General features: G+C 40.3%; 1 protein-coding gene and 1 pseudogene across 17 annotated transcripts in view; one reads left to right on the forward strand and one right to left on the reverse strand.

The window, feature by feature from the left end:
- Positions 1–21479, forward strand: part of UNC79 (unc-79 subunit of NALCN channel complex) — a 233386-nt gene that overhangs the window by 173481 nt on the left and 38426 nt on the right. For all 17 annotated transcript variants that reach the window (XM_019745590.3, XM_074327017.2, XM_019745539.3 and 14 more), the window contains 7 exons: positions 2616–2718; positions 5727–5867; positions 8940–8978; positions 14462–14574; positions 14663–14748; positions 15642–15815; positions 18738–18806. In XM_019745590.3, coding sequence (XP_019601149.3) covers positions 2616–2718; positions 5727–5867; positions 8940–8978; positions 14462–14574; positions 14663–14748; positions 15642–15815; positions 18738–18806 — 725 coding nt within the window. The remainder of the gene's footprint in view (positions 1–2615; positions 2719–5726; positions 5868–8939; positions 8979–14461; positions 14575–14662; positions 14749–15641; positions 15816–18737; positions 18807–21479) is intronic.
- On the reverse strand, positions 139–1198 carry LOC109453973 (26S proteasome regulatory subunit 10B pseudogene; annotated as a pseudogene).

Below are 21479 nucleotides of genomic sequence, written 5' to 3' on the forward strand. Positions count from 1 at the left end.
TTTTATAATGTTATTCATACATACTTTTATTCATAGACTTTTAATGAGATCATTGCCAATACATACATTGTTTTCCTTGACTTTATTTTTACATTAAGCCAATGTCTGTCATGCAGCCATCAAAATACGTGCAGTAAATTACACAGGTGTGTACTCCAGTTTAGACTCCAGTTTCTTAGAATCAGCTACTTTTCTGACAGTTTTCAGGAAGTCTTCCTGTACTGCAAAATCACAATCAGCACAGATGGCAGGCATACCTGCTTCAGTACAAACGTTTCTCAGGTCTGTTCCATTAGAGTCATCTGAAAGCTCCACAGTGGCTTCATCGTCTATTTACCATGCTTTGTAATGGGGCCTGCATGAATTTCAGTATGTCTAATCTTGCTTTGATTTGATAAATCAATATGTATTTTTCTATCTAATCTTCCCGGATAAAGCAAAGTAGGATCCCGTGTATCTGTTTGGTTTGTAGTCATGATCATTTAAACTATAGGTAGAGTATCAAATTCATCCGTCTGATTCAGTAACTCCATTAAAGTTCTCTGAATCTCTCTATCCACAGAAGTACCCTCGGAAAACTGATGACCACCCATAGCATCTATTGTATCATAAAGATGATGCATGACTGATGGCCTCTGGCATAATTAAACATTTCTCTGATCAGACGAACACTTTCACCAATGTACTTGTCTGCAGTAGAACTAGATACAACCTTTTAAGAAATTGCAGTCCAGCTGGCTAGCAACTCATGCCAAGAGTGTTTTTCCTGTCCCTGGTGGTCCATATAGCAAACAGCCTTTGGAGGTGCTATTCCTACATGCTGGAATAATTCTGGGCTTGTAAGAGGTACTTCTGTCACCTCTTTTAATGCCCAAATCTGTTCGGATAGTCCTCCAGTCTCAGAATGAGAAACATTCCTGGGGTCTCCATGAGACATGTTGTAATCCAGTGGACCTACCTCTCTTGGCAGGGATCTCTTGATAGTGTAGTCATATCCAAAGCAACTCTTGCTTCTGGCTTAGCTTACTTTTGTTAAGTTATCAACAACAACCTTATCTTGGTCCATTTGTAGCTTTAACAATGATTTGTTTTCTTCAATCAATTGCTTATGTGCTTCACCCACAATCTGCCCAACGCTTTGTAGGGCCTTCAGATCATTTTCAGACTCTTCATACTGCTCGGTAAGTTCTTTGAATCGTTCCCTTACTGGACCAGACGGGGCCATGTCCATGCCCGAAGAGCCCAAGCTCCATCTTTATGAAAACAATTGGAGATCTTTGTGAACGGTACTCTTGGGTACACTTAGAAAAGAGTGGTATCTCAGAGACAGCTGATAAATATAGCAGTGAAATTTGGATTCCCATTTGGGATCTTTGGAGGTGATGTAAAGATATTTTCAGATACTTTCCTTTGTCTTTTGGGTCTGCAGGTCTCAGGCTTCTCATAAGCACATTTTGTAGCCTTTGATCAGGCAAAGAAGTATGTATAGCCTGGCAGCATTTTGACTCTTCAAAGGCTTCCATACCATTTTTCTCTCTCTCAGATTGAAACACGTTGCCCACTTGGCTAGGTTCCTAAAACTTTTATGTTGATTCCTTTAGAAACCAACTCTCTGAATCATTATCTTTCAGCTTTTAAAGAAAGATCATGCAGTTTTGTTTTGTTTTTCAGCACCAAGTTTCCAGTTCCTTAAAGAGAAACAGATTCTTTAAAGACCATCAGGTTTTTCTGCCTTCTATCCTGTTTGAAGAAATAACTCAGAGCCTCAGTTATTACTTTGCAGAACGGGCATTATTCTGGATTGTCACTTTGGGATTCTTCTTGGAGTGCCTCGTTTCCACAATCCGGGAGAGTCTGTCCAGCACTAGTGGTTTTCTTAATGGGGACCAGTCACCCGATTCCAGATTTACTCATCACTAGAGCATGTTGCCAAGATTCTTGCCTCAGATTTCTTTGAAGGCGTCAAAACCCAATGTTTTAAACTGTGTGACATCGATTGGCTGAAGACACTGGATGTTTCCTTCAAAACACTGGATATTTCATTCTTAAATATTTCAGTTTGAAAAATGAAGTCTTTTGCTTTGGGGCTTATGATATTAACTTCCCAAAACTGTACTGATGTTTCTTAGCTCAAACATCTCCCTTTGCTTAGGGGTGTGGAGTTCTAGGATCTTATTCCTTTCCCAAATTTGCAATGTTTTAGTATTGGCATACATTTGTGATTTTAGAAACATAGTATCTTATGGGCAGCTTTCATTTATACCTAGCAAATAAGGGTCGTAACTCATTTAGGGTACCCTTGGATAGATTTCCCCCTTTCTTTCATCTTTGTCCTAGTACCCTGTTGGCACCTGAACTCTTTCTGAATTTTTCAAGGTCGAGAATCAAAGGGAGAGATAGGAGTCTAGCTCTTAAAACTGTACAAGCAGAAACAAATCATGATCTCTCTTGAAATCGTTTTGCTTTTGAGAGGTTCGCGATGCTATTGGGCTGTCCACGTCATATCCCTGTGAATGTGATCTTTGGAGGATTTATAAGAGGAGAATGGAGCTTTTCCTAGTCCCCCGAAATAGATCTTTATTCACCAGTTGTCTCTTTGCTGCTTATCCGCCCAGGTGCCACTAAATCCAGCCTACTGTCAGCACCCAGTATCGTCAGTATGTTTGTGCCAGCACCCGAAGAATTCACGGACGAGCAGCCCATGGTGATGACTGACAAGTAAGTGTTCACAGTTGTTTTCTTCACCTTGTTTACAGAATTTGAGAGTTGTCTCACCTGGGTTATGAGAAAGCATCAGAGGAGGCATACTATGCTTTAAGTCATAATTTGTTCTTCAGATGACCACAGCCATACATGTTGATATGCGTTTGTTATTCTAGAAACGCAGTATCATATGGGCAGCTTTCATTTATGTCAAGGCATTTTTTTTGGTAATTTGGACGAATAAATGTCCATTTACTGATTATTCCTAGCAATAATTTCACACAAACAAAATCCTACAACCAGAAGTTCCAACTTGTTAGGGTGGGACTAAGTTTGAGACTTGACTTTATTCCCATCCTGCCAGCAGGATCCGTTCTCTGAATCTCAAACTGGTTATATGATCTCTTAGTTTGTCAGCCTTCAATATCCCCAGATTTCTTATCGGGTAAAGTCCAAATGCCTTAACTGATAAAGGCGCTTTAGATTGCAAAGGTATGGCCTTACCACTCCTCTCCAGGAACTCTTCCTCCAGCTCCCTCACCTTCTCCAGAGCATGCCTGATGTATTCTCTCCTCTGTGATTTCATAGGTGCCCTTCTCTCTGTACTTTGTCTGCCTGGTGAACTCCTATTCATGCTTCAAGACCCAGTTCAGGCAAAGATTCCCTGATTTCACAAGGCAGAATTAGTCATGCCAATTTCCAAGTTTCTGTAGTATTCAATTTATCTATCTATTCTACCACTTATCACAGGTATTTGAATTGTTTACGAGGTATGATCAAACAATACAGTGAACGTTTAAATAAAAAATATTATTACAGTAAAAGACACATTGCCATTAATCCCCCCAAAATACTCCCCCTCACTTAGAACACGCTTATCCCATTGTTCTTGCCACTTTCTAAAGCAGTTCCAGACGTCCTCTTTCGTGTCGTTAGTTGTGCTGTCATGGCTGCCTCGATGTCCTGAATCATTTTGACTTTGGGGAAGAGCCAGAACTTGTATGGTGCCAGATCCGGTGAATAAGATGGATGAGGACACACTGTGATGTTTTTATTTGACAGAAATTGCTATATATCAGAAGCGATGTGTGACATAGAGCATTGTCATGATGGAGGATGATTTACAGCACACTTTAAAACACACTTTCTCTCAACTGTAGCTCACACCTGACTGACTGCACCGAACAAGCTGAAACTTGTCACACACTGTTACTATGGTTCAATTCACCACTTTCCATATTGAAGATCCCTGCCTTTCTGTTGAATGACACTTGGCAGCAGCACTCACCATATTTTTTGATCACAGTAGAAAGTCTCCATGTCACATATTGCTTCTGGTACGGCAATTTCTGTCAAAACATTGCGGTGTGTCCTCATCCACCTTATTCACCAGATCTGGCTCTTCCCTAAAGTCAAAATGACCATGAAAGGTAAATGTTTTGAATCTATTCAGGATATTGAGGCAGCCATGACAGCACAACTAAAGACACTCACAAAAGAGGACTTCCAGAACTGCTTCAGAAAGTGGTAAGAATGATGGGATAAGTGTGTTCGAAGTGAGGGGGAGTATTTTGAAGGGGATTAATGGCAATGTGTCTTTCACTGTAATAAATTTTTTAAATTTAAACATTCACTCTAATTTTTTATCATACCTCGTGGTTTTTAGTACATACATGTTCTGTGATAGATTGTGAGTTCCTTAGGGACTGAGACCCTTTCTTGTGTATTTCATACTCTAAGCTCCCTACATATTGCCTGGCACATAAATGTTTGTTCAGTCAGCATGATGAATAAAACTTACAGGATTTCAGGTTTGGACAGATCCCCTTGGGCCAGGGAGGCTTCTTGGTAAAGGTGACCCAAGTGACAGATGGGGTACGCTGTGATAGAAGAGGAGAGTGAGGTAGGGGGGCTGGTGCGAGGCTCTAGGCAGCTGGCCCCACTGACGGTCATTCCTGAGATACAAAGGTGCTGTTATTGAACAGCTGGGGACGTCCGCATGGGGAGCAGCACCTTGTTGCTTGTAGTGGGCTCTTCTTGTCTCCTCCTTTGGTTTAATTTCCCCATTTTGTGTTACCCTCCAAGTTCCAAACTTTCCTAGTTGCCTTCATGGCTGCCTGTGTGTACACTCCATTTTTCTTTGTTTGTAGTCACACATGTGAGTCCTATATTTTTAAATAGTCAATTTGTAAGGAATTATATGTAATATTATTTAGGAAGTTTTCAGATGGGTACAGTAGCCATCAGCTCTGGTTCCCTTGCTGTTCCCAGTAGACGTTCCCTTCACTTTATAAAGCTGCCTGGCTGCAGCTGAAAAGAAGTGCCCTGGCTTTGGCTGAGATGGATTAATTTGAACCCACACTAGTTACTACAAAGAACAGTACGTTGCAAGTTACTTACGAGCAGGTGCCATTGTGTTTTCACATATTACACTCAGTGGGTGTGGTGAGTTCATAAAACGTATCTGAGTGAGTGGTAGAGAACAGGCAGCGACCCAGACCCCCCCCCCCCCCCCCGCTTTCTAAAGTGCTTTCTTGACTTTACTGTCTCACCACAAATAGGGGGTTTTTTGTTTTTTTTTTTTTATCTGAAAGCTTAAGAAAGCTTCCATTTGGGTCTAGGCATTTTTCATTTCAACAAATGAAAAACTATCTAGTTTCTGACTAGCCTTCAGATGGATTAATTTCATCTGAAGGGAATTTCACATGCAGAAAATCCCCCAACTGGAAGCTTCAAACTGAGTCCAGTTGGCACTCATTGCAAAAGGAGCAGTAATTCATGAACAGGCCCAGACGCTTGTAAGTTTTCAGGGAGCAACGGACCCTTCCTGGTCTCTGCCATGGATGCTGGTTCTGTGCCTGCGGTGATGGTGGCATTTGAGTCGCCTGTTTATTATTAGAATGAGACCACTGACCTCCTCTGGGGACTTTTCCAAGACTCACCCCAAATGGCTGTGTGTGCTTTTTATATCTTGAAACCAATTGCTGGCTTTTATGGAAAGCATCCCTCTGTTTTCTTTGCAGATGCCATGACTGCGGGGCCATTCTTGAAGAATATGATGAGGAAACCCTCGGGCTGGCCATTGTGGTCCTCTCCACCTTCATTCATTTAAGCCCAGACTTGGCAGCCCCGTTGTTGCTGGATATCATGCAGTCTGTGGGAAGGTGAATGTCGCCTTCTGTTTTGTTTGGTAGGAAGGAGCCGTATTCAGTCTATATCTTGAAATAAGAACTACCAGTTCGAGCGTGAAACATCTGGTAACCTTATTGGTGCTTGATCTTTGTGGGATCAACTCAGACTAATTTTAAAAACTAAATGGCCCAAACTTTTGGTTGAATTCCCCAGCTGTGTAGGGCCATGAGTCGCAATGGCAGAGAGGAACGAGAGGAGAATGCACTAAGAAAACTCTGTTTGTTTTTCTCTGTTACTATAGGAGCTGATATACGTAACAGTGCTCAGACCTGTGTGTCGTTCCAAGGAAACACTTTATGTGCTTTAGAGATTGTTATTATTATCTCTCCTTACCTGTTTTCAGATGGATTCCCTAGGCATCTTGTAATGTGGGGGTGGTAAGATTGTGCAACGTGGGGCATGGTCACGTGAGGGGATAAAAGGAAGTGTAGCAGTTAAACAATTCTGATTCAGAGAAAGGAAGGATGCACACATTTTGGGAACAAGACCTTCAGCCTGACTGAGGGAAGATTCAACTCAGCGGCTTTGAAAATTTTCATGGTAAGAAACTTCCCTTTAGGAGAGAGGACATTAGAAGAAAAGGGGTGTATTTCATGGACAGAAGTAGAGTTCAAATTCGGTAACAACCTGTCGTTCTAGCATGCACAACTTAGAGGAGAGGATTGAATTAAAGTCCCACGAAGGCATCAAGTTCCCAGTCTGTGCTGGCACAGAGCCACGTGCTTCAGGCTGTGGGCATGGGACCCGAGTCCTGACCGTAGGAGCTTTGTGGCTTAGTTGTTGAAGAGGACAGTGATGTGTGGGATGACAGGGTAGCATATGAGACAGGACATGACTAGGAGCTGCAGCGAGTGGGAAGTGCTAGAAGTTCAGGATGGAAACAATATCTTACAGGAGTTCTCTTGGATGACGTAGGCCAAAAACTGGATTCTGAAAATTCCTGGTGTATGACGGGGGGAGAGAATGAATCTCAGTGGAGCTAAAATTTCATCTTTTTTTAAATGAAGAAATGCTGATTCCAAGTTAAAGACAAACAGGAAAGCATTAAAACCCCCTTGACCCCCAAAGTATATGACTCCCCTTATCTCTCTTCCCCAGTGTTTCTGTAGTATCCCTAGGAGTATAGAGATGGTACAGCTGTGTCACCTCTCATGCTTAGAAACAGCCAATAGGAAAAGTAATCCACGAACACGGAGAGATGGAGAGATAAGAAAATATTTCATGTAAGCCCTTGATTATAACCTTGTCTTAATAATCGTGGAATAAACTGTGTACCAACTGTCAGCAATACTTGTGGAATTGAGAGTTTTTATTAATGCAAGGTCACAATTCCTACTGTCAATACTTTTCCGTTTTAGAATAGATAGTATTATTGTTCTGGTCTGTTACCATCTCCTTGAAATAGCTGATCTAAGTTGTAATAGATCTATAGAAGGGTTTTATTTTGTTTTTGTTTGTTTTAACACGAAGAGAGAATACACCATGTTCAAGAGAATAAACCATGCCAACTATTAGGATGGAAATACATGAGCTTTGAACAAAAGCAAAGGAGAAATAGTAGCAGATACTTTTGTACAGACTTACATGTACACATGTTTAAATCTCTACCTCCTTTAGGTAGACTAGCAAGAGACAGGGAGAGAAGCAAGCTCCCAGAATTCGTAGCAGCCTACGCCTAAGGGAACAGCTTCAGCAGCCCCCTGATTCAGGGCTTCCTTGCTTCATTTCCACATGAGGCAATGTGGATGAGTTGTGAACACCTGGATTGTTTATGCAAGTCCCACAGGAACTATTTCAGGCGTGTTCTAAGAGTGTGTAAGTTCAGTAGGAGCCTTTTATGTATCACCCAAGCCTCTCTGTAGGATTTTGTATTTTGCTCTCTACTTAGATCCCTCTTAAGACCCACCCCGTTTTTCTAGATACAGCCTTCAAGATCACATTTGCTGTACCCTTAATATTGTTTATTTCATTTGCCAATGTTTGTCTATTCATTGTAGTAGCATTAGCATGACAGGGCCCATGATGAAAGCAGCTGGGGATGGTGTCTGGTGTTAGTGGCTGGTCCTTCTACTCCTCTCCAAATGTGTCCTTGGCTCAGCTCGCTCTCTTGGGGTCTTCAGCAAATAAATTTGTAGCGTTCTCTTTATTTGTTTCTTCAATATCTTACTGGTCAAGCCATGTTTTTCTAAACCTGCAGATTTAGCACATTCTCTTTCTTTCTGTACATACAGAATATTCCACGTGTACAGAACCACACAGTTACACTTTTCAAAAATTACATGTTTTATATATATATATAATTTTTTTAACTTTTTTTTAATTGGGGAGTATTGGGGAACAGTGTGTTTCTCCAGGGCCCATCAGCTCCAAGTCGTTGTCCTTCAATCTAGTTGTGGAGGGCACAGCTCAGTTCTAAGTCCAGTCGCCGTTTCAATCTTAATTGAAGGGGGTGCAGCCCACCATCCCATGTGGGACTTGAACTGGCAACCTTGTTGTTAAGAGCTCGCGCTCTAACCAACTGAGCCATCCGGCTGCCCCTACATGATATATATTGATTACTTAACTCAATAAATATCTCAATATGTCCTTTCAGCCCAACAATTAGCTGACAAATACCCCTGTTACCTACTTTCCTATCTTAGAGAGGCCTTTACAATTTTTGTTTTGTTCGTGGTTAGGTTTCAGAGGTTATAGTCAAAGAAATGAATTTGGAGTTCAGTTGATATGGGGATGAATTGGTATCTGTGTGACCTGGCTGCAGAGGCCATTTTGTAGATTGTCTAGGTGATATTAAGCCAACTTAACTTGATGCATTTCTGTGGAAATAATCTGATTTGATGCAGAAATCAGGTCTCAGGAAGCAGGTTAAGTTGGACCCTGGAGACTGACCACTGCGTGGAGCCTCTGTCCCTGGTCAAGGGACTTGTCAATGGTTTCACATGTCTCACCATCTGAACTGGAGCCTCAGTGGGTCCTACCACAGTACTTGTGCATATTGTCGTGAAAACTTGATACTCATGTGACTCTGTTTACTTATTTCCTAGATTGGCATCCAGCACTACTTTTTCTAATCAAGCAGAAAGGTAAGGTCCTAAAGTGAACTCCAATCTCACTTTCATTTTATCTCTTGTGCATGTTCATTCTGTTTCTAAAACACCATAGTCTACACCATGGAAGGAATATTGTTAGGTTCAGTTGCAGCTCCAGAGAGTACCGTGTTCATTTTCTGTTCACTCGTTCATTCATTCATTCATTCACTCATTTTAGTCAATAAAAATTTTTAAGGCCACCTGTACCAGCCACTGTGCTAGATACTTAGGTTTCAACCAGGGGCAAAACCGGCATGATTCCTGCCCTCATGGGGCTTACAGTCTATCTGGGAGGCAAACAGGAATAAAATACATATACAAGTTTATAACTGAACAGTGCTAAGTGCTATGAACAAAAAGTATAGTGAGACATGTCTAACATTAATTTATCCAACAAGTATTTATGGGGTGACCCCTAGGAACTGAGGGTGTGGTAGTTGACAAAACAGCAAATCCTGGCTCTCACAGAACTTACATTGTAGTTGAGGAGGCAGGCAATAAACAAATTAACAAATAAGAAAACCGAAAATGTAATTTAATGCCATGTAGTGCTCACATCTATCAGCAATAAGTAAGCCCAGGAGCTAGCGAGTGACCAGAGGCAGTGTTTGGATATAACGGTCCAGCGCAGCCTCTCTGAGGAAATGGTATTGGAACACAACCTGAAAAGGGGGGAGAGTGATCCACGCAGCAATGTATAGAAAGAATGTTCGAGAGAGAGGAAACAGTGAATGCAAAGACCTCAAGCCGGGGAGCGCCTCGTATACTGGGGGGATCAGACTAACATAGGCTGGAGCACAATGAGCGTGAAGAGCGGGAGGGGATGAGGTGGAAAGGTAACGGGGCGGCCAGGCCAGGTAGAGCCCAGTAGGTCATTGTAAGGAGTTTGGCTTTCACTGAGTGAAGTGGAGTGAGGAGTGGCATGACTTGTGTTTTGAAAAGATCATTCCGACTTCTGTGCTGAAAACAGGTTATGGAGGGAAACAGATCAAGAGTGGAAGCAGAGGCCATTTCAGTGGTGCAGGGATGAGATGATAAAGGCTTGGTTTAAGGTAGTGAGAAGTGGTTACGTTGACAGTATATTCAGGAAATATTTTGAAAGTTGAGCCAATAGAATTTGCTGATGGATTGGATGTTAGATGTGAGAGAAAGACAAGAGGTAAGAACGACTCCCAGGTTTTGGTCTGAATCGCTGGGTGGATGAGCGTGGCATTTACTAAGATGGGCACGCCTAGATGAGAGATGAGTGGTATATAACAGGCAGACCTAATCTAGTCTGGGTAGTAGTAAAGGAGGGGAGCGGGAGGGGGCGTCCCTTAAGACGTAATGTTCAAACTAAGATCTGAAAAAAATGAGTTGGGTTTAACTGTGAAAATAGTTATGGGGAAAGCATGTGCAAAGGTCCTGAGGTGGTAAAGAACATAGTGTTTAGGAGGAACTATGAAAAGGCCAGTGTTGCTACAGCACAGAGATGCAAGCTCTTGTCAGATTGTACAATGCTTATAAACCACATTAAAATATTTTGGACTTCCTTCTAGAGGCAGTGATAAGCCATTGAAAGATTTTTAAGCAATGAGGGTGTGTGTGTGTGTGTGTGTGTCTGTGTGTGTGTGTGTGTGTGTAGCATGTAGAAAGGTTACTTTGGCTGAAGTGGGGAGAAAGGATCGGAGGAGAGCAGGAATAGATACTGTGTGTGACTTTGGGCACATTTATCTCTTGGCTTTCATTTTCTCATCTATGAAAAAGGGAAACTAACATATGCCCTTTGTGTGCCACAGAGGTATTTGTTGTGAGGTCCTAGTGACTGAGTCTGTGTGACAGCGTAACTGTAGCAGGTCTTACAAACGTAAGATGGTGTTGTTGTTATTGCACTTCTATAACTTACGGTTTTGGGGACATTTGTTTGCTCTTCATTTTATGTTCTATTTAGTCATAGAATTTTTTTTTAGCCTTTTCCCTAGCATTTTATTATGAAAAAAATTTAAATATGCTGCAAAGTTGGAAGAATTTTGTGATGAACACTCACATACCTGTCACCTAGCGTCTGAATGAACAGTTTACTTGCTTTATTACATGTCCAGCCATCACCTTTCTGCTCATCCATCAATCGTTTTATTGTTGGACGCGTTTCAAAGTAAATTTCAGGTATTAGCCTACTTCCCTCCTATATTCTTCAGTGCAGTTACGATTAAATAAAGTTCCATTTCTGTTCATGGTTTTTTCTTTTGACGCAAAATTTACATACACGAAAGGACACATATCTTGAGTGTACAGTCACTGAGTTTTGACAAATGCACACACCTGCATAACCGAAAACCTTGTAAGACATAGAACACGCCATCACTCCCAGAAAGGTCTGTCATGTGCCTCCCCAGCTAGTCTCTACCCTCACAGACGCAAGCATCGTGGTTATTTCTCCACCATAGAGCTGCGTACGAGTATAAACGGAATTATACCGTATATGCTCTTTTGTGTCTGGCTCCTTTTACTAGCATAATGTTTTAGAGATTCATCCATGTTGTTGCATGTATAATTTCTTTTTCAGGGCTGAGTAGTATCCCATAGTTTGTTTATTCATTTTCATATTGATGGACATTTGCCTTGTTTCTAATTTGGGGCTATTCTGAGTGAAGCTGTTATGACCATTCTTATAGAAGCCCATTTGTAAACAGATGTTTTTGTTTCTCTTAGGTAAATACCTAGGAAGGGAATTGTTGGGTTACAGGATAGGTGTTTCATTTTAAGAGCTACTACCAGAACTTTCCTTTAAAGTGGTTGTGCCATCTTGTATTCCCACCAACAATGTATGAAACTTTTGGTTGTTCCACATCTTTGCCCAACATTGGTGGTGTTAGTCTGTTAGGTTTTAGCTATTCTAGTGGGTATCTATTTCATTATAGTTTTAATTTGCATTTCCCTGACAACTAATGCTGTTGAGTATTTTTTTTGAGCCTCCTTTATGACCCTCTGTAAATCTTCTTTTGTGGTGCCTGTTCAAAACTCTTGTCCACTTTTAACTGGGTTTTTGTCTTTTTATTATTGAGTCACAGAACTTCTTTATATATCCTGAATATCAGTCGTTTCTTAAATATGTTTTTAGAATATTTTCACGCAGTCTGGGACTTGCCTATTCCTTTTTTTTTTTTTTTCATATTCCTTTTCTTACTGGTATATTTTGATGAGACATCTTTAATTTAGATAAAGTCTAATGTTTTAAAAATTTATAACAATTTATTATTATCGCTTCCTATTGTCTAAGGAACTTTTGTCTATCCCCAAGTCAGGAAGAGATTCTCCAATGTTTTCCTCTAAAAGTTTTACGGTTTTAGCATTTGTATTTAGCATTTATATGATACAGCTCAAATTAATTTTTTTGTGTGGTGTGAGGTAGGGGTTGAGCTTCCTTTCTATCCAGGTAGATATATAGTTATTTCAGCACCATGTGAAAAAATGACTTTCCCTTTACCCATTGAATCACTTTGGTATCTGTTAAAATTAAATAACCATATTGAAGTTGATCTATTTCAAGGCTCTCTATCCTGTTCCATTGAACTATTTGTTGAACCTTGAGCGGACACCACATGGTCTTGATTATCGTAGCTGTGTAGTCAGTCGTGAAGTCAAATCGTGTGAATCTTCCAACTTTGGTCATCTTTTTCAAAAAAATTGATTTGGCTAGTCTAGATGCTCCATGTCTCCATGTAAATTTTGGAGTAAGTTTCTCAATTTAGGGGAAAAAAGCCTGCTGGGATTGTATTGAAACTATAAATCATTTTAAAAATAACTGACATCATGAAAGTATTGAGTCTTTCAATTTATGAACATGGTATATATTCTCGTTATATTCAGTTTTTTTTTTTTGTTTGTTTCTCTGCACCATGTTTGATGATTTTTAGTGTGGAGGTATTGCCCATCTTTTGTTAAATGTATTCCCCCAAATTTTGTTTTTTAAATGCCAATGTAAATGGAATTTAAAAAAATTTTATGTTCCAAATTTTTGCTGCTGGTACATAAATATACAATTGATTTTTTTGTATTAACATTGTAATGTAGTAAGCTCACTTATTAATTGTAGTAGTTTCTTTTTAGATTCCATAGAATCTAAAAGCATTTGTATATGAAAATCATATCATCTATAAATAGTGACAGTTTCTGATTTCTTTCTGATTTCTATGCCTCTTATGTTTTTGTTTTTATGGCCCTATTGCAATGGCTACAACCTTCAGCACAATAAGACGGATGTGAGTGAGCATTCATGCCTTGTTCCTGCTCTTTACAGGAGAAGCATTTAATATCTCATTATTAAATAGCTTTTCATAGATGAACTTTATCAGATTGAGGAGGTTTCTTTCCTTCTATTTCTAGTTTGCTGAGAGTGTTTATCATGAATGTATGTTGAATTTTCTCAAATACAATTTCTGTATTTGTTGAAATAACTATGTTTTATTTTTCCTTTTATTCTTTAATGTATTGAATTCTATTGATTGGTTTTTGAACATTAAGTCATTCTTATATTCCTGGGATAAACTCTATCTGGTCATGGTCCATCATCCATAATTATTGTTGGGTGAAATGTCCATGAGAACTATTGGTCTTTTTTTCTTTTCTTTGTAAAGCCTTTGTCTGATTTTAGTTTTAGAGCTATGCTAGCCTCATAAAATAAGTTGGGAAGGCTTCCCTCCTTCCCTAATTTTTGAAAACGTTTGTGTAAGTTTGGTGTCATTTCTTCCTGAAGAACGTTTTTGACCTACATGTTTGAACCAGCATTTCAGGGTAGACGTGGCATAATGAAACAGTTCAGGTATGAGGGACTTTTTACCAGTGACCGATTTGAGCTCTTTGATTTCCTCTTTCTTCCTTCTGTTAACTCACCCCCTAATCACTCTGGAAACATCCTTTCTGACACTTGGTTCTGAGGGGCAGGGCCACATCATCATCTCTTGGCTCCCTCTTGCTATGCAGAGATGGTACAGAGGGTAAAGGGGGAAAGTGCGCATTTCAAAGCCCTGTACCAACTCAGATGCTCCCAAGTCTTCCCAGCTCTCCCAATAGGAATGAACATCTCCCTCCCTGCAGTTTTCCTCCCGGCAGCGCTCTCTCTTAGCCGCCAGTGACACTTCCTGGGAGGATCTTGCTAATAATCTTCATCCTGAGTTCTAGTCCTGATGCCTTTCTCTGGACTTGTGGCCTTTGCAGGTCACCTTTTCTCTCGGAGCTTCAGAACACTCCTCTGTGCCCTGGGGTGGCTGGAATAGTCTGGGATCACTCTGGCATTTCCTGGTTTTCTCTTTCTAAAAACTTAACAGGATTCTATGTGATTAGAACATTTCATCTCACTGATGAAAATGACAATGAGATATTCCATGAGAGGATTGGTGTGTCAATGCCCGAACCCTAAATAAATAAGTAAATAAATACTCAAGCTCATGCTGTTTGTTCCATGACTCCTTGCCTTTTCTTTCCCTGTTCCACTCCAGCATGATGGTTCCCGGCAATGCCGCCGGGGTGGCCAAGCAGTTCCTGCGCTGTATCTTCCATCAGCTGGCCCCCAACGGTATCTTCCCGCAGCTGTTCCAGAGCACTATCAAAGGTAATTCACCTGCAGGGAATGCAGACGCCACAGACGCGGCTAGTCACTGAAAGCTGAACACTACTAAATCTGATTGTTGACTTTCCAGATGGGACTTTTTTACGGACCTTAGCCACGTCTCTGATGGACTTCAGCGAGCTGAGCTCTGTTGCTGCTCTCAGTCAGCTCTTGGAGGTAGGTTTGCTTTGATGACAGCCCTGCTGCAGAAGAAATTCAGTCATTCAATTTAAAAATTAAACATTTTTAAATTTCAAAGTGAAAATGTAAATTTAAAACGTCAAATCAAATTTTAAATATTTTTACATTTTAGACATTTATTCAAAATCGCCAATGCACAGACCAGTGTCAGTTGGACATTGCTCTTTTGTGTGGGTTTCCTATTTACTGAAAGCCTCTGAACATCCTCAACCAAGGGGTGGAGGCCAGCCTGTGTGCACTCATGTCCCCAGGCCTCCCTGGCTTTCGAAATGTGTGCTGGGTAGAGCAGTGTGCACTGTATTGTGGGACTTGGAGTCAAGTTTCACTGTTTATTCAGTGTATCACGAGCTTTGGATTCAAGTCCCGCTTATTTTCTGCGTTGCCAGGCTTGAAGTCAAGTCTCAGCACCACTGCTTATTCATTGTATCGCGAGACTTGGATTCATGTCTCAGGTCCTCTGCATGTTAGCTCTCTCAGTGAACTTGGGGGGGTTGTCAGGTTGCCATAGGAACTTTGCTGCTCCTATAGTTGTTACTCTTACTCTTTGGCCAATGGTGTTTCCCGCAAGTATCATTCATCGTCGTCTTAGCACCTAACCACACCAACTGTAGATCCTTAAAAGAACTTTTTCTTGCTCACATTCCACCTTCTCTTCAGTGAGTCAAAGATCACAATTTTTCCCCTAAGTGTCTGAATCTGTCGATTTTGCTCTGGACTCCTCCTGTCAGTTACAATGATTAGCCTATATAGTAGGCACACGACATGCTTGTAGACTGAATATGTGATTTTTAAAACTGATCTTCACCAAGTAGCTACATGAATTCCCACGCTGTTGCAGCAGTTGATTGCCTATGCTTTTGTGTTTTTAGGGTCTAAATAACAAAAAGAATTTACCAGCAGGGGGTGCTATGATCCGCTGTTTGGAAAACATTGCTACCTTCATGGAAGCTTTGCCCATGGATTCCCCTAGTAGCCTCTGGACCACAGTCAGCAACCAGTTTCAGACATTTTTTGCCAAGCTGCCTTCTGTCTTGCCTCTGAAGGTAAGCTGAGCCCAGGATTTCATTTCAAATTACTTGCTTACCGTTTGCAAACCTTCCGCTAGCAGAGATGCAGGGTCTTGGGTGATTTAATATTTCCTAAGGGGCTATAAGGAATCTATTAGTCAAGGAGTAGAGAGTATTATTTAGGTTGTTCCCTCCAGATGTTACAGAATGACAGCAAGTGCAGGAGGTATTTTGATTTACTGATTTCATGATTCCAGTTGATTTAAAAAAAAAATAGGTCAGGAATACATTAGTAGATAGTGTTTAGCCAGAAATTTTTCTCAAGTGGATATTAAATAATAAATAAATAAATAATTTTGTCTAAAAGGAGACCAGACATGTAATGTAAAGCTTCAATTTTAGAGAATTATCTAGAAGGAAGTGATTGCTTGTGCATTTGTGATTAAAATACTTGCAAGACCAGGATGATATTTCTGCTTGACTGCTTTACAATCTGCCCCACCCCCCACCATGCCATCCTCCAAAATACAGACACAATACCTAGCTGGCAATCTGACAGCCTAAGGAACATTTTCAACACGAACCCATTAAGTTCTAAAACACAATCCTATACTGTTAAAGCTGGAAGAGACCTATAAAAACCATCCTTCCCAACGTCCCCATTTTCAGATGGTGGACTGCAAATTCAGAGAGGTGGTGGCAGTGTAAGGATTAGAACTCCAGTCTCCTGTCTTCCACTCCAGAGTCCTTTTCCAGCTACCGACTTTGGGTCCTTCTAAAGCAGGGGTGAATTGGAGGCAATCAGGTCTCGCTATAGCAGGGACAAAGCGGTGGCTGGTCGTGGCCATTGCTGTGTCTGTGAACCGCATTTGCTCTATAAGCTTGTTGTGCTTTATGCAGATCAGATAGAAATATGCAACTTGCAGCAAAAGGAATCACTTGTTAATCTGACAAGTGAAGTTACACGTTGGCAGCACCTCTTCTAATATGAGTGTAAAATGTTTTATAAAGACCAACCACCCCTGATAATACCTTTTTCCAAATTGGGAGATTTGGAAAATATGACCCCAAAATAGGTTCTGTAAGGATGAAAATTTAGGGACCCTGGCTGCTTTCTTTGAGTTTGAAGTTCCTGTGAGCAACAGGAATACCGAGATCTTTCCGATCTTTGTCGACTCACAGATCTAGAGTAGCTGACTACATTCAAGGAAAGAGGAATGTATGTATGCAGTGACTGGGAATACACACATAGGACATCCAGTGCACACATTTTAACATGGCCACATAGATCCGCCCTAGAACCTGAGAACCATTCAGGGTCATTTGCTGCTCAAGAGCCACACAAAGGGGTAGGGCAGCCATGGCAAACTCAAATGCCTATAGGGCTATGCTCTGGTCAAAATATTTAACTTGAACTCCGACCAGTTGGAAGTATTCCCACCTGTAAACAACTGGTACGCCTAATGTATGACATTCAGCCCTGCCCACAGGGTCCCTGCCTTCAAGGTTAATGAGTGGAGTGGAGTGAGGTGAGGTCATAAGGACAATTGAGATCCTGGAGAACTGGAAAGTACCAGTCCCTTCTGTCGGGGCATCCGCTGCTCCACTACAGCTAATTGTTATGTGGGAATGCAGACTTCACCTTGTTGATCTTCCCATGTTTTCCAAGACGATATTTCCTGATTTTTAAAATACCATAGGAACCCATAGGCAGCCAATTTTCGGCTCCTGGTTCAAAGTAATGTAAATGTCACATCTACTCCCATGGGCATTGAGCAGATTAAATAGATTAATGGTTACCTTAGAAGGCACTTGTGAAATACTTTCAGAATGTGTGTAAAAACTTTCCCTGCTAGGTCACATCTGGGCACTGCCTCTGATCCTCTTCTGCTTTGTTTGTAATCTCTGGGGAAAATATTAAGCCATTGATATTTCTGTAGTTTGTTCTCATCAGTTCACAGAATGGATCTCAAACTTCAGTGTGCGTCAGTGTCCTTAAGGGATGTGCTGAAAGGCAGATTCTGGGCCTTATTCTGAGAGTTTCTGATTCCGTAGGGGTGCCACCTGAGGATTTGCATTCTAAAAGTGTCCGGGTCATACGGGTGCTGCTGGGCTAGGGGTATACTTGGGAAACCACTGGCCTAGTCTGTCGTACCTTAAAGAGGTAAATATTGTAGACAGCTGTAGAGATTTAACTGTAGCCTGCTATAGTGATGTATTTAATGATGTAATGTATTTAATGCATCATTGTGATGTATTTAAGGTGATGTATTTAATGATGTAATAATATTATTGTTCTTGCTGTAACACTTTCCCCCAATCCCAGTAAACTAGATTTAAAAAGTACCTTTTGACATGGAATCTTGCCAAGTACAACTCTAGTAGATGTGTGAGGCATGATTTTCTCTTGTAGGACTTTTACTGCTTTTCCCTAGGTTTTTGTCATACCTTATAGTAGCAGAGAAAGGGCAGATGAAACTGGTTCTTATTTGGACTAATAAGCCTAATGGTTTTAAATCAGTCTAAGTTGTTTTTTTTTTAAACATGACCTTTTACAAATGAGTGTACCTGTGTAGAGTTGGGCACATTTAATATCTATCTATGTACTTATCTGTTAGTCCATCATTCCATCCATCCATCCATCCATCCATCCATCCATCCATCCATCCATCCATCCAATTCTTTATCCAACTCTACCTGATTTAATTTTAGGGATATATCTTTCAAGAAATAGTTTAGGAGCTATGCTTAATTATTTAATTGTCTAACATTGTTTAATGAAATTTTTAAAACCTGAGAATGATTTTTTTTCAACATGAATTTATGGCATGGAAAACTGTGAGGAGATAGCTCTATCTCAGATTTTATTTCCTAAAATAAGTGCTTATAGGAAATGTATGAAACAAAAGATACATGAAGAAGGGTACTGATGTTTACTTTTTTCATATTTGTTCACAGTGTTCTTTAGATTCCAGTTTGAGAATTATGATTTGCCTCTTGAAGATACCCTCTACCAATGCCACAAGGGTATGTATGTTTCAGAAAAACATAACCAATTGGTTCTTCAGTTATCTTTTAACCGAAAAAGACATGTAGCAATATTGAAGAAATAGTTATTTCATACCGAATGCTTCACTTTCAACCTCCTTGAAAGTGTCTAGCGTGAAGAGCTCTAATATGTCACAGTATCATTTTTTATAATTGGTCCTCTGCGTCCTGGGCCATGTCCACCAGTCCGTCCTCCATACTATGAACTGGGTGAACCATCTAAACACAAATCTCATCGCATTAATTCCTTGCTTAAAAATCTTTGATAATTTCTCATTTCTTTTAGGGTAATGTCCAAATTCCTTCCTGTGGCATACAAGAAGGTGCTTCATTAACTTGCCAGCTTACCGTTCCAGCCTAGTCTTCAGCCACCTGTTCCATCCCCCATGCCTCCTGCCTGTTTCCAGAATCATCATTATCCTCAAAACAACCACCATTGTTTTTGAGCACTTACCATATGGCAGGCATTGTGCTAACTACTTTACACTTATGTTCTTATTTAATTTCATACTTCCTTGCTTTTGCTTAGACCATTTCCTTTGCTTGAAATGTTTTATACCCTTGTCAGGGAGGTGAACTCCTTCTCATTCTTCAAGATGAGAATTTGAATGTCAATTTAAAAAATGCCTGTATTCCCTATAGCAACGTGCCTCTATATCAGATCCTACAATACCTGATGGAGCTCTGTGCCGAAGTCTCCCCAGTGAGACTGTGACCTTCACAAAGTCCAGCTCTGTGTCTCATGCACCTTTGTCTCCCTGGCCTTATTTCTGGGCTGCCTTATATGAAGTGGTGCAATAGTTTGTATTGCAGTGGCTGGTAACTACTGGTTAATATACCAAGAAGGGCACATCTTCTGTAACTTTTTACCTTGAAGGTGCTTTCATAGACTCATGGTTTATGCTGGAAAGTTGCAAAGAGATCATTTGGTCTAATCTGTTCATTTACAGATAAGGAAACAGGCTGAGAGATGAAGTGTCTCAGCCAGGGTCACATAACTGGTTAGTGAACGATGTGAGACTTGAACGTAGGTCCTTTGATTCCAAGTTCCTTGATTTTGCTGTTGTACCACATTGCCCCACCACCATGCTGCTTTGCTAGATACAAGAGCAAATTTCTATGTAGGTTTGAATTCAGGTTTCTTTTTTTGACAAATAAGGATGCATCATATATCAACATTGCTATATATCCTGCCCCCATTCATCCATCGTCGGTGTTTCCAGGCAACAGCATTTATACAGAGCAAAGAATACTGTACCAACAGTGCTATTTCAAAGAGTTTAAGATTTTTTAAATATGGGAAGCACTTACATGGGTTTCTGTGGGGAATACAAACAAATAAAAGACGTAATTCCTATCCTCGGGGACAATTAACATGTAATGAATTTATTTTTGTATCAATAAGGAAAAAAGGATCTCAAAATGCTCATAGCCTTTGATTTAATCATTTATTTTCCAGGAATCTATTCTAAGGAAGAAAATGAAATGCAAATTTCATGCAAAAACATACTTAATGGGACACTGTTTATAATAAAATGTGACTTTCGTGGCCATTAAAATGGATGATTATGAAGAATTAAATAGCATTGGAAATGACTTCGATTATATTAATAGAATGAAATTAACAAAATGTAGGATTGTAGATGTGTAAGATTTCAACTAATAAACTGGTGTGCAACAAAGAAGGGAAATGTATCAAAATGTTATCACTAAGTGGTAGGATTATGCATGACTTTTATTTCCTTACGTATACTTTCTACAGAACCTTGATTTGCACATGGACCATGTATTACTTTTATAATCCAGACAGTTAGCACTATAGAGGTTGAAAAATCATGGCACGGAAGGCTTTTGGAGCTCGATTCAAATCCTGTCTTCCCTACAGAGCAGTTCTGCCTCTGGAAAATTACCCTGGAATTTGCTTTTTAATTCCATTCAATAGCTGTTAGGCCTTAAGCGAGTTATTTGCCTACTTAACTGCCTCAGCTGCAGAATGGGCATAGTAAAGTTTCAGAGACTTATGCTGCGGCTCATAGCTAACAATAATGGAGGGCTTACCATTGCCAAGTACTTTACATACATTATCTCCTTTAATTCTCACAATAACACTAATGAGGTGGAAACCATTATTGTCTTCATTTTATAGAAGAGAGAACCAAGCCCAGAGAGGTTAAATCACTTATTCAAGGTCACAGAGAACTAGAATCTGAAAATACTTGGATGAGACTCTAGAGCTTGTGTCATTGACTGTTATACTGTCTCCCCAGGTTCGTTGTAATAGATTTGAGTGAGATAAGCTATATGAAAGTATCCGAGTCTGCCTGATACTTAGGAGGTGCTCAATCAATGTTTCTAAATGACTTATGAAAGCATATGGTTCTAAAACTGACCTGATAAACATTGGCAGGAAGCTGGGTCATGATAAATTTTATCTAAGCTAATAGTTAGTGCTTTGGTACTTACATGTAAGGGTTGGTTTGTGCTATTTGACTCAGACAACAGGCTTCTAGAAGAGCTGGATCTGATGAACCCACAGATGCCTACAGATTCTGAGAAATAGAGTGGATGATCTAATGCAGTCCTCACAGAGTCTTGATTGCTAGGGGTGGACGCGAAGAGAGGATTGGAGTTAGGTAGCTTTATACATGATGC

This window comes from Rhinolophus sinicus, chromosome 3 (assembly GCF_057876585.1).
Source record: "Rhinolophus sinicus isolate RSI-liver-muscle chromosome 3, RSI-T2T, whole genome shotgun sequence".
Lineage (NCBI taxonomy): Eukaryota > Metazoa > Chordata > Mammalia > Chiroptera > Rhinolophidae > Rhinolophus > Rhinolophus sinicus.